Raw genomic sequence first — 13,391 nt, 5'->3', positions numbered from 1 at the left:
TCAGATTGTCGTGTGATCAGAGATTGGGCTGACTAGGCCTGTATTCACTGGAGTTTAGAAGAATGAAAGGGGATCTCATTGAAATGTCTACAATTCTGACAGGGCTGGACAGACCGGATGCCGGGATGATATTTCCTCTGGTTGGGGGGGTGGTCTAGAACAAGAGGTCACAGTCTCAGATACAGGGTGGATCGTTTAGGACTGAGATGAAGAGAAACTCCTTCACTCAGAGGGTGCTGAACCTGTAGAACTCTCTACCACAGAAGGCTGTGGAGACCAAGTCACTGAATGTATTTAAGAAGGAAATAGATTTTTGAATTCTAAAAGCGTCAAGGGATATGGGGAGAGAGCCAGGTGTATGGCTGTCTGAGATAGAGGATCAGCCATGATTATATTGAATGGTGGAGCAGACTCAAAGAGCCGAATAACCTATTCCTGCTCCTGTATTCTATGTTTCTATGTTCTAACTATTGATGTAACACAAGTCGGAGCCATCCGAAGTTTGCGATTTAAATCACATTTTTGGATGGTTCCCAGAGCAGGGCAATTGCCCATTGGAATTTTGCACTTCCTGGGCAATTGCCATGCAGTCTTTATCTGGGAACCTCCAGGCAGGGGGGTTTCCCCAGCACATCTTTGTGGTACCAACAGTTACACTACTCTGGAGCTTGGAAGTTATGACCCTATATAATATAGTGGCAGTAATGTAAATGTGGATTGGCAATGGTGAGACCTGGGTGCTTAATATACAGGAATTTAGAAAAGATGGTTGCTGAAAGAAATGGGGGTGGAGATAGCGGAAGGGCTTGCTACCATCTTTCAATCTTCCCTATATATGGAAGATGTGCCAAAGGATTGGCAAGTGGCAGATGTGACACCCTTACTCAAGCAAGGATGTAAGGACAGTCCTAGCAACTACCGGCCAGGTAGTTTAACATCAATAATGGATAAAATTTTAGAAGCAATAATCAAAATAACAAATCAGCAAGGTTTGAGTTAATTAAGAAAAGCCAGCATGGATTTGTAAGCAGTAGATCATGCTTGACCAATCTAATTGAATTTTTTGATGAAGTAACAGAGAAAGTTGATGAAGGAAATACTGTGGATGTTGTCAATATGGACTTTAAGAAAATGTTTAACGGAGTACCATATTAAAGGCTGGTTAACAAAATTGAGGCTCATGGAATGGAAGGATCAGTGTTCTGTTGGATCAAAAGAATTTGCTGAAGGCCAGAAAACAGTGAGTCAAGGTAAATGGTTATTTTTCAGACTGGAGGATGGTAGGCTCTTGTTGCTCAAGGGCTGGTGCTAGGACCACTGCGTCTTTAGCTATATATTAATGACTTGAATCTTGGACACAGTAGAATTTCAAAATTTGCCAATGATACCAAACTTGCATGTGTGGCAAACAGTGAACATGGTACGAATCGACTACAACATGACATAGGCTAGCAGAATGGTCAGGCAAGTGGCAGATGGAATAATGTAGAGAAGTGTGAAGTGATGGATTTTGGTAGAAGGAATAGGGAGAGGCAATATAAACTTAATGGTACAGTTCTAAAGAGCATGCAGGAAATAGGGACCTGGGGTGCATGTGCATTGATCTTTGAGAGTGACAGGACATATTGAGAGAGTGGTTAGTAATGCATATGGGATCTTGAGCTTCATGACTAGGGGCATCGAGTAAAAAAGAGAAGTTATCCAGTTATAGTCACCACGCTTAAGAAGGTTATGAGGGTCCTTGAGAGGGTGCAGAAGAGATTACCAGAACGGTTCCAGGGATGAGGCATTTTAGTTAAAAGATTAAGTTGAAAAATCTGGGGTGGTTCTCCTTGGAATAAAGGAGATCGAGGGAAGATTTGACAGAAGTGTACAAGATTATGATAGGTCTGCAGAAGATAGACAAGGAAAAGCTGATGGTACAATGACTAGGGGACACAAATTTAAGGTTTTGGGCAAGAGTTGCAGGATGAATGTGAGGGAAAACCTTTTTTACATGGTGCGTGGTAATGACCTGGAACTCGCTTTCCACAAGTGTGATCAAAGCGGAAACAATCAACGATTTTGAAAAGATATTGAATAGGCAGTTAAAGGAAATAAACCTGCAGGGCTATGGAGATCAAGCGGCTAAGTGGGACTAACTGGATTGTTCAATGGAGAGCTGGCATGGACTCAATGGGCCAAATGGATCCCTTCTGTGCTGTAAATGATTCTGACTCTGAGAACACTTGAACCACTGTTTCACTTAGAAAGAGCGTTTGGAGTCTGCGCGAGGGGAGAGGAGGTAAAAGGGCAGATGTTGCATATCCTGTGCTTGCATGGAAAGGTGCCCGGGAAGGGGAGGGGGTGATTGAGAAGTGGACCAGGATATCGCAAAGGGAAGGGTCCCTTTAGAATGCTGAAAGGGGAGGGTGTTGGGAAAGATGGCTTTGGTGGTGGCATCACACTGAAGGTGATGAAAATGGCGGAGAATGATCCTTTGAATACAGAGGGTGATGGTGTGGAAGGTGATGACACCGGAAGCCCTAAGTTCTGGAAGGGAGGAGAAGGGGTGAGAGTAGAAATGCAGGAAATGGGATGAATTCATTTGAAGGCCCTGTCAGCCATGGTGAGGTGGGGGGTTTGGAATCCTTGATTGAAGAAAAGGAAGACATGTCAGAAGTGCAGGTAGGAAAGGTTGCATCATAACGAATGCAACGGTGACAGAGAAACTGAGAGAATGGAATCCTTACAGGAAGTATGGTATGAGGAAGTGTAGTTGAGGTGCTTGTGGGAGTAGGTGGTTTCGTGGTGAATATTGGCTGATAGCTTATCCCGGAAATAGAGACAGAAGTCAAGGAAGAGTAGAGTCGGAGTTGGACTATGTGAAGGTATGAGAAGAAATGCGAGGGAAAGTTAAAGAAGTTTTCCATTTCAGGATGGGGGCAGAAAATAACACTGATCAAGTCATCAGCATACTGGAAAAAATGTGAGGGAAGCAGCCTGAGTAGGACTGGAACAAGGGATGTTGCACATATCCCACAAAAAAGCAGGTATGGCTAGGACCCATACAGGTACCTAAAGCAACATCTTTTATTTGGAAGAACTGGGTGGACTTAAAGGAGAAGTTGTTCAATGTGAGAACAAGTTCAGCCAGGGGGATAGTGGTGAATGGAGACTGGTTGGGCCTCCGTTCAAGGAAGAAGTGGAGAGCTCTTGGACTGTCCTGGTAGGGGATGAAGGTCTTGAGAGATTGGATGCGAGCGATGAAGAGGAGATGATTAGGGCCAGGAAGTTGTAAATTTTTAAAGTGATGGATGGCATTGGAAGAGTCACAGATGTAGGGGGGAAGAGACTGAACAAGGGAATAGGAATAAATAAGCTGTGGGGCAGATACAGGCTGAAATGATGAATCTACCAGGGCAGTCCTTTTTGTAAGTCTTGGGAAACAGATAAGAGTGGGCTCACCATCACGGTTGGAGGATTTCTCTGTTATTGGGGAAACGTCCAACTTTAGCTCAGCACATTGACCTGACTGGCTAAGCTGCCAGGAACTTGTTCAGTAGGGAATTAATGGAATGAACTTCCAACTCTGTGTTGGAGACTGGATTGTGCACTAAACTTGGAACCTGATTACTGCTGCCGTAAAATACACAGGAAGAGTTGCTTACAGTGTACATTGTGCTGTTCGCCAGCACACAGCTGATTGAAAAATTTTCAGTACTGATGAATTTGAGTTACTGAGCAACTTTTACTTGCTTTCAATTGTTTAAGAATCCAATTAACATTTACTGAACAGTATTAGGTTTGTTTGTTTTTCTCTTGTAGTGTTGTACAGGTGAAAGATTTGTTTTGAACTAAGAACATTGTAGTTTAGCCTGAAACTGGATAAAACTAGTGCCATGTAATGTTTAAAAAATCTCTGTTCATAGTGTAAGTATTACTAATTTGTTCACATTCTTGATTTTGTTCATCAGAATTAATAAAATTTCTATGGGTCTTTGTACAAATGAAGATGTAAACCTGTTAAATTTGGGTATCATTTTTTTTATAATGCATGCAGAAATCTGGTTTGAACTTTGATTTTTTTTTTATCTTGTGAACAGAGCACTAACCGGTCAGTCAACCATAGATACAAGCATTTTGACTGGTTATATGAACGCCTGCTCATCAAGTTTGGTTCTGCCATTCCAATTCCTTCACTTCCAGATAAACAAGTTACAGGTAATTGGAAACATTTTGTCACATACATTATGGTGGTCAGATGTTCTGCACTAATTCAACAATAATTTAAATTATTCCTAATATAGGAACGCTGGAGAGAAACTTGGGGGTTGGCGTAGTAGCAGCCTACAAATAATTTTTTTCCCTCTTCTCCCTACCCTTAAAGTATACTTCAGGGAACGCATATATGGGGAGGCACCAAATGTGGACCTGGCAACTTCACATATTTGCAGTAGAGTGGAAGAGATGGGTATTCGATGGAGAACTAGGAGACAGAAAATGAAGATAAAATGAATGTACTCTGATTAGCAGGATATGGCAAATAGTATTTCCCAGGTCTCTGTCAGGCTTTGCCTTTTGTTACCTTCAGTCAAGTCACTGATTTTATTTTTCTCTCTCTCTCTGCCTCTTTGTGCATGGCACTACCCCTCTGCAGTGTCACAGAGTCTTACTCACTCCGTGTCTCGGTGCCAGTCACCCCCTGTGTCTCGGCACCCCCCTCTCTCTCACTCTCTCTTTCCGTCCCTCCCTCTCTCTCTCTCTCTCTCTGTCCCTCCCCCTCTCTCTTTCTCTCTCCATCCCTCCCTCTCTCTCTCCCCGTCCCTCCCCCCCTCTCTTTCTTTCTCACTCTCTCTCTCTCTCTCCGTCTCCCCCTCCCCACCCCCCCCTCTCTCTTTCACCGCCCTCCTCACTATCTCTCTCTCTCGGCCCGTCTCTCTCTCTCTCTCGGCCCGTCTCTCTCTCTCTCTCTCTCTCTCGGCCCGTCTCTCTCTCTCTCTCTGCCCCCTCCCTCTCTCTCTCCACTTCCCCCCCGTCTCGCTCGCTCTCGTTCTCTCTTGCTCTCTTTCTCTCTCGGTCTCTGGCACTGCCTCTCCTCCACTTCCTCTGGTGGTGCCACTTTCTTGCTAGCTCTGGCGCTGCCCCCCACCCCTGCTCGTTAGCTCTCTGGCCTCGCATTCGCTCACCCTTTGGGCTTGCCCTCGCTTCGCCCGCTCTCCGGCCCCCCGGGCCCCCCGCCCGCTCTCCGGCCCCCCGGGCCCCCCGCACACTCTCCGGCCCCCCGGGCCCCCCGCCCGCTCTCCGGCCCCCCGGGCCCCCCGCACACTCTCCGGCCCCCCGGGCCCCCCGCCCGCTCTCCGGCCCCCCGGGCCCCCCGCACACTCTCCGGCCCCCCGGGCCCCCCGCCCGCTCTCCGGCCCCCCGGGCCCCCCGCCCGCTCTGCGGCCCCCCGGCCCCCCACCCGCTCTCCAGCCCCCCGCCCGCTCTGCGGCCCCCCCGCCCGCTCTCCGGGCCCCCGGCCCCCCCGCCCGCTCTCCGGGCCCCCCGCCCGCTCTCCGGGCCCCCGGGCCCCCCGCCCGCTCTCCGGGCCCCCGGGCCCCCCGCCCGCTCTCCGGGCCCCCGGGCCCCCCGCCCGCTCTCCGGGCCCCCGGGCCCCCCGCCCGCTCTCCGGGCCCCCGGGCCCCCCGCCCGCTCTCCGGCCCCCCCGCCCGCTCTCCGGCCCCCCCGCCCGCTCTCCGGCCCCCCCGCCCGCTCTCCGGCCCCCCCGCCCGCTCTCCGGCCCCCCCGCCCGCTCTCCGGCCCCCCCGCCCGCTCTCCGGCCCCCCCGCCCGCTCTCCGGCCCCCCGGGCCCCCCGCCCGCTCTGCGGCCCTCCGGCCCCCCGGCCCCCCACCCGCTCTGCGGCCCTCCGGCCCCCCGGCCCCCCACCCGCTCTCCAGCCCCCCGCCCGCTCTGCGGCCCCCCGCCCGCTCTCCGGGCCCCCGGCCCCCCCGCCCGCTCTCCGGGCCCCCCGCCCGCTCTCCGGGCCCCCGGGCCCCCCGCCCGCTCTCCGGGCCCCCGGGCCCCCCGCCCGCTCTCCGGGCCCCCGGGCCCCCCGCCCGCTCTCCGGGCCCCCGGGCCCCCCGCCCGCTCTCCGGGCCCCCGGGCCCCCCGCCCGCTCTCCGGGCCCCCGGGCCCCCCGCCCGCTCTCCGGGCCCCCGGGCCCCCCGCCCGCTCTCCGGGCCCCCGGGCCCCCCGCCCGCTCTCCGGGCCCCCGGGCCCCCCGCCCGCTCTCCGGGCCCCCGGGCCCCCCGCCCGCTCTCCGGGCCCCCGGGCCCCCCGCCCGCTCTCCGGGCCCCCGGGCCCCCCGCCCGCTCTCCGGGCCCCCGGGCCCCCCGCCCGCTCTCCGGGCCCCCGGGCCCCCCGCCCGCTCTCCGGGCCCCCGGGCCCCCCGCCCGCTCTCCGGGCCCCCGGGCCCCCCGCCCGCTCTCCGGGCCCCCGGGCCCCCCGCCCGCTCTCCGGGCCCCCGGGCCCCCCGCCCGCTCTCCGGGCCCCCCCGCCCGCTCTCGGGCCCCCCGCCCGCTCTCCGGGCCCCCCGCCCGCTCTCCGGCCCCCCCGCCCGCTCTCCGGCCCCCCCGCCCGCTCTCCGGCCCCCCCGCCCGCTCTCCGGCCCCCCCGCCCGCTCTCCGGCCCCCCCGCCCGCTCTCCGGCCCCCCCGCCCGCTCTCCGGCCCCCCCGCCCGCTCTCCGGCCCCCCCGCCCGCTCTCCGGCCCCCCCGCCCGCTCTCCGGCCCCCCAGCCCCCCGCCCGCTCTCCGGCCCCCCGCCCACCGTCGCTGCCTCTCTCTGAAATTGATCATCGTTTCCAATCTGCTAGTTCAGCCTTGGCTGACTGAGGAATAGAGTATTTGAGGACCAGGATCTTAATAATGTCTCATCTTCTAAGGGACCAATGTCTACTTTAGCTACTTTCTCCTTTTTATATACTTGTAGAAGGCCTTGATGTCTGTTTTTTGGCTAATTTGCCCTCATTCTAATTTCTCCATTTTTTAAATAATTCTTTACTGGTTTCTAATTTTTTTCCCTTTCTTGCAGTATTATACACCTTTCCTATCATTTTGACACCCCCTTAACTACCCTTAGTTAGCTATGAATGGTGCATCCCTGTCGTAGAGTCTTTCCTTCTCAATGGAAAATATATTTTTATAGGTATATCTACTTAAATGCCTGCTACTGCCTATCTTTACCTTTTAATCTTTTTTCTTACCTTTTAATCTATTTCCCCAGTGTTGATGAGAATGGACTCTGTGGCAAAACTGCCAGTGTGCTAAGCATTTATGTGCTGTAAGTTTTTTTGGGGTGTTTAACCTCCAAATCTGAGAGTCTGCACCCGCTCAATATTAATGTGTGCTTTTACGACTTTAACCATTCAAGCAATAGGAGACAATCTAGTGATGTAACTCGGGAAGCATTTATTAAGCAACAGAAGTATTACTTAATAAAAAGAGAAAATGCTAGAAAAATTCAGCAGGCCTGTCAGCATCTATGGAGCGAGAAACAGAGTTAACGTTTCGAGCCCATATGATTATTCTTTAGAGCTAAAGAGAAGTAAAAATGTGATGAAATTTATACTGTTTAAGGAGGGGGTGGTGGAGCAGGTGAGGCTGGATAGAAGGTCGTCGATAGCTGGCGCGAAGGAGAGATTGACAAAGATGTCATGGACAAAAAGACAAAGGGAATGTTAACGGTAGTGGTAAGGGCTAAAGAAGGTGCTGATAGTGGCATAAAGATAAAGCAGAATATGCTAATCTCAGAACAAGGGTCAGCACTCTGAAAGAACAACATGGAACAAGTAACAGTTGATGGCCCTTTTGGGGTTGGGGTGGGGGGAGGGGTGGTGGTTGGGGAAAAGGATAGAAAAAGGAATAAGGGGATAAAAAAATGAATAAATGAATGCAAGTAAAAATACATTTAAAGAAAGGGATTAAAAAAGGGGTGAAGATAGAGGAGAGAGTTCATGGTCTGAAGTTGTTGAACTCGATGTGAGGTCCGGAAGGCTGTAAAGTGCCTAATCGGAAGATGAGGTGCTGTTCCTGCAGTTTGCATTGGGCTTCACTGGAACATTGCAGCAGGCCAAGGACACACATGTGGGCATGAGAACAGGATGGCGTGTTGAAATGGCAAGCGACAGGAAGGCCTGGGTCATGCTTGTGGCAGACCGGAGGTGTTCCGCAAAGCGGTCACCCAGTCTGTGTTTGGTCTCCCCAATGTAGAGGATACCGCATTGGGAGCAGTGAATGCAGTAGACTAAATTGAAGGAGGTTCAAGTGAAGCGCTGCTTCACCTGAAAGGAGTGTTTGGGCCCTTGGACAGTGAGGAGCGAGAAGATAAAGGGGTTGGTGTTGCACCTTCTGTGATTGTATCAGTGCCGTGAGAAGGGGGTGAGGTGTTGGGGGTGATGGAGGAGTGGACCATGGTGTCCCAGAGGACTGTACCACATACCCATAAAAGGACTGGCATAACTGGGGCCCATGTGGGGTACCCATTGCCACACCTTTTATTTGGAGGAAGTGAGACAAGTTAAAGGAGAAATTGTTCAGTGAGAGAACAAGTTCAGCCAGATGGAGGAGAATGGTGGATGAGGATTGCTTGGACCTCTGTTCAAGGAAGAATTGGAGACCCCTCAGACCATCCTGGTTGGGGATGGGGCATAGAGGGATTAGACATCCATGGTGAAGAGGCGGTGGTTAGGGCCAGGGAACTGGAAATTGTTGATATGACTTAGGGTGTCAGAGGTATCACAGATGTTGATGGGAAGAAACTGGACAAGGGGAGGGAGAATGGAGCCAAGAAAGGAAGAAATGAGTTCCGTGGGGCTGGAACAGGCTGACACGATCGGTTTACTGGGACAGTCCTGTTTGTGGATTTTGGGAAGGAGGTAGAAGCGGGCTGTCCGGTGTTGGGAGACTGAGGTTGGAAGCTGTGGAGGGAAGATTACCAGAGGGTATGAGGTCAGTGACAGTCCTGGAAACAATGGCTTGATGTTCGGTGGTGGGGTCATGGCCTGGGAGAGGCAGGAAGAAGTGTCTGAGAGTTGCCACTCACCCTCTGCAAGGTAGAGGTCAGTACGCCAGACAAGAACAGCACCACCCTTGTCAGCAGGTTTGATAACAAAGTCAGGGCTGGACCTGAGAGAATGGAGTGCAGCAAGTTCACAAGGAGACAGGTTAGAGTAGGTGAGAGGAGCAGAGAAATTTAAGGTGGCCGATGTCATGCCGACAGTTCTCAATGAAAAGTTGAAGGGCAGGTAAGAGGCTGGAAGGAGGGATCAGGTGGAAGGAGAATGCTAGAGGCGGGTGAATGGACTTCTGCCCAAAGAAGTGAGTACGGAGACAAAGGTGGCGGAAGAAGAATTCAGCGTCGTGCCTAGCCCAAAATTCATTGAGATGAGTGCGTAAGCTATGATACTGAGTCCCTTGCTGAGTACCGAATGTTCAGCACCAGAGAGGGGAAGGTCAGAGGGTATGGTGAATACACGGCAAGGGCTGGGATTAGACGAAAGGATGGAGTTAGAGGAATGGGAATTGGTGGAGGGTCCTGGATGGGCATTGGTGTCAATAAGTTGTTGGAGCTTGTATTCCTTATCACCTGAAAGGAAGAGAAAAAAATTCTTGTTAAGGCGTCGGATGAGATGAAACTGGGGACAAGGACAGCTTTGATATAGGATGTGTCAGTGCTGCTGGAGGGAGAGGTCGAGTGTGTTCATAGGCAGCACATGGCACTGAGTGTGGATCTCAGGATGCGGCGAGAACAGCAGTTCGAGAAATATTGACTGTCTCGTAGACACCTGTAATCATGGGTGGATTCAAAACATGAGGGATGGAACTTAGCTATTCCCACCCAGGGCCTGGGAGAGGGGGGTGCAGACAGTGCCAAACACCTGGGTCTGGGGTGGGGGGGCGGGGTGGGGGCCTTTGCTTGGTGTTTCAAAGTTTCTTCTTGTCCATGCTGAGCAGCCAGTGCTGCAGACCTGAAAGGACCAGCTTAAAAAAACGGACCTGTCAGGCTGAGAGTTTCGGTATTTTTTTAAGTCAGTCTGTCAGTGTCAGGTCAATTTCAGTAGTTGCTGCTGCTGTTTCAACCTTCAGGCAGCTTTGCGATTCCAATTTTTTGTATTTTTGAAAAGCCCGCCAGGAAACCACAAGCATGCCTGAAAGTGAGAAGCAGCAGCAGCAACTGAGTGTTGCTGCTTGAAAAATGAAATCAAATCCCTGTAGTTTTACAACCAATTGGATGCTGTGTGGGACAGAAAGTTGGAAGGGTGGGGGGAAGGTTGGAGGTGGGGGTTTAGGGAGAAGTATTGCGGGGGAAGGTTGGAGGGGGTTTTGGGAGAAGGTTATGGGGAGAAGTTGGATGTGGGTGTTGGGGAAAGTTTGGAAGGGGGGGATTGGGCAAAATTTGGAAAGTTGGAGGGGAGATTAACTACAGATTTGAATTGATTTTGTATGAAGTGATTTCTTAGCCACTTTTCTATATGTTGATTGCTTTGTTTAATTATCCTGAGAGAATCAGCATTGGGCCTCCAATTTCACCATTGCTAAAGTCACTCTGCCTACTGCCTGCAGGTGTAATGAAAGAAAGACAGAACCTCTCACAATGTCCCAAATTCCTTTACAGCCAATTAAGTACTTTTGAGTTGTGACACTGGTATAATGTAGGCAATGTTATCAAATAGCAGAGCAGGCTTGAGGGGCCAAGTGGCCTACTCCTGCTCATAATGTGTCTGTTCATATGTCATGCTGGGATGGAGGAAATTAACTGGGTTAGATGACCTTTGTCACCCATAAGTATCTTGCGAACAGAGGGTGGAATCATGGTTCGAGTTCTATTTATTTTGTTGCGAATGAAAATTTACCATGAGCAGGATTTGTGGGGTGAAGTTGCCTGGACAGAAGTATGTAATGGGCTCATAGTGAATCAGTAACCTGTTTTATTCATTCATGGGATGTGGGCGCTGCTGGTTAGGCCAGCATTTTATTGCCTGCCCCCATTTGCCCTTGAGAAGGTGGTGGTGAGCTGCCTCCTTGAACCACTGCGGCCTATGTGGTGTAGGTACACCCACAGTGCTGTTAGGGAGGGAGTTCCAGGATTTTGACCCAGCAACAGGGAAGGAACAGTGATATATTTCCAAGTCAGGATGGTGAGTGGTTTGGAGGGGAACTTCCATGTGATGGCGTTCCCATGTGTCTGCTGCCCTTGTCCTTCTAGATGGTGATGGTCGTGGGCTTGGAAGGTGCTGTCTAAGGAGTTTTGGTGAGTTCCTGCAGTACCTCTCGTAGATGGTACACACTGCTGCCTCTGTGCGTTGGTGGTGGAGGGAGTGAATATTTGTGGAAGGGGTGCCAATCAAGCAGGCTGCTTTGTCCTGGATGGTGTCAAGCTTCTTAAGCGTTGTTGGAACTGCATTCATTCAGGCCAAGGGAGAGCATCCCATCACACTCCTGACCTATGCACATGATTCTCAAGAGTCTTTTCCATTGACTTCAGTATTGTCTAATGGGAAACTAATGGGGCCAAAGGCCAATAAGCCCCCTGAACCTGATGGGTTGCATCCTAGGATATTAAAGGAAGTAGCTACAGAGGTAGTGGATGCACTGGTAGTAATCTTCCAAGAATCCTTAGGTCCTGGAAAAGTCCCAGAGGATTGGAAAACTGCCAATGTAACACCCTTATTCAAAAAGGGAGGGATTCAAAAAAACAGGTAACTATAGGCCAGTTAGCTTAACATCTGTCATTGGGAAAATGTTAGAGCCTATTATAAAGGATGTAATAGCAGAGCTTTTGGAAATACATAATATAGTCAAGCAGAGTCAGCATGGCTTCATGAAGGGGAAATCATACCTGACAAATTGATTAAAATTTTTTGAGGAGCTAACAGGCCGGATAGATAAAGGGGAACCAGTCTAATATATTTGGATTTCCAAAAGACGTTCGATAAAGCACCACACATAAGGCTACTTAATAAGATAAGAGGCCATGGTGTTGGGGGTAGTATATTAGCATGGATAGAGGATTGGCTAACTAATAGAAGACAGAGATTTGGGATAAGGGGGGCATTTTCAGGATGGCAACCCGTAACTAGTGGGATGTCACAGGGATCAGTGCTGGGGGCCACAATTATTTACGATATATATTAATGACTTGGATGAGGGAAGTGAATGCACTATCGCCAAGTTTGCAGACCTAGAAATAGGTGGGAAGGCAAGTGGTGAGGATGACACAAAAAGTCTACAGCGGGATATAGATAGGTTAAGTGAGTGGACGAAAACTTGGCAGATGAATATAATGTGGGAAAATGTGAGGTTATGCACTTTGGCAGGAAGAATAGAGGAACTGAATATTATTTAAATCTAGAAAGACTGCAGAAAGCTGCAGCACAGAGGGATTTGGGGGTCCTCGTGCATGAATCATAGAAAGCTAGCATACAAGTTCAGCAGGTAATAGGGAAGGCAAATGGAATGTTGGCCTTTATTTCAAACGGAATGGAGTATAAAAATAGGGAAGCCTTGCTAAAACTATACAAGGCACTAGTTAGACCACACCTAGAAAACAGTGAACAATTTTGGTCCCATTATCTAAGGAAAGATATACTGGCATTGAAGGCAGTCCAGACAAGGTTCACTCGGTTGATTCCAGGTGTGGAGGAATTTTCATATGAGGAGAGGTTGAGTAAGTTGGGCCTGTACTCATTGGAGTTTAGAAGAATGAGAGGCGGCCTTATTGAAACATATAAGATTCTTAGGGGTCTTGACAAGGTAGATGCTGGGAGGTTGTTTCCCCTTGTGGGAGAGTCTAGGACCAGGGGGGCATAATCTCAGAGTAAGAGGTTGCCCATTGAAGACAGAAGAGGAGGAATTTCTTCAAAGGGTAGTCAATCTGTGGAATTCTTTACCGCATAGGGCTGTAGAGGCTGGGTTGTTAAGTATATTCAAGGCTGAGATAGACAGATTTTTAATCAGTAAGGTCATCGAGGGTTATGGGGAAAAGGCAGGAAAGTGGAGTTGAGGATTATCAGACCAGTCATGATCTCATTGAATGGCGGTGCAGACTTGATGGGCCGAATAGCGTAAATCTGCTCCTACATCTTATGGCCTTGTCCTTTTGTCTACTTACCTATTATCTCACTCTATCTTGGTGTTTTTTATGAATTTTGTGAGGTTATTGAAATAGTGTGCATCATAGATATTGAAAAATATATTGTAGTGAGAAGCAGAAATCAGCAGAGTCTTCAGTCTTGCTGATCACGAAAACACATAGAATTATGAGCCATTCAGTCTTCGTCCTCTGGCTTCTTAAAAGTTCGGTTGCACAGATACACCTGAGGGCCCAGAAATAGGAGAAGCACTGGGACCCATGATTTCTCTCCCTGGCCCT

General features: G+C 50.4%; 1 protein-coding gene across 6 annotated transcripts in view; it reads left to right on the top strand.

Annotated features, from left to right (window-relative positions):
* snx9b (sorting nexin 9b) overlaps window positions 1-13,391 on the top strand; it is a 186,675-nt gene that overhangs the window by 91,606 nt on the left and 81,678 nt on the right. For all 6 annotated transcript variants that reach the window (XM_078556848.1, XM_078556846.1, XM_078556845.1 and 3 more), the window contains one exon: window positions 4,086-4,203. In XM_078556848.1, coding sequence (XP_078412974.1) covers window positions 4,086-4,203 — 118 coding nt within the window. The remainder of the gene's footprint in view (window positions 1-4,085; window positions 4,204-13,391) is intronic.

The sequence above is a fragment of the Cetorhinus maximus genome, chromosome 14 (assembly GCF_964194155.1).
Source record: "Cetorhinus maximus chromosome 14, sCetMax3.hap1.1, whole genome shotgun sequence".
Classification (NCBI taxonomy): domain Eukaryota; kingdom Metazoa; phylum Chordata; class Chondrichthyes; order Lamniformes; family Cetorhinidae; genus Cetorhinus; species Cetorhinus maximus.
Note: the sequence above shows the minus strand (reverse complement) of the source record. Positions and strands in the feature narration are given on the sequence as shown.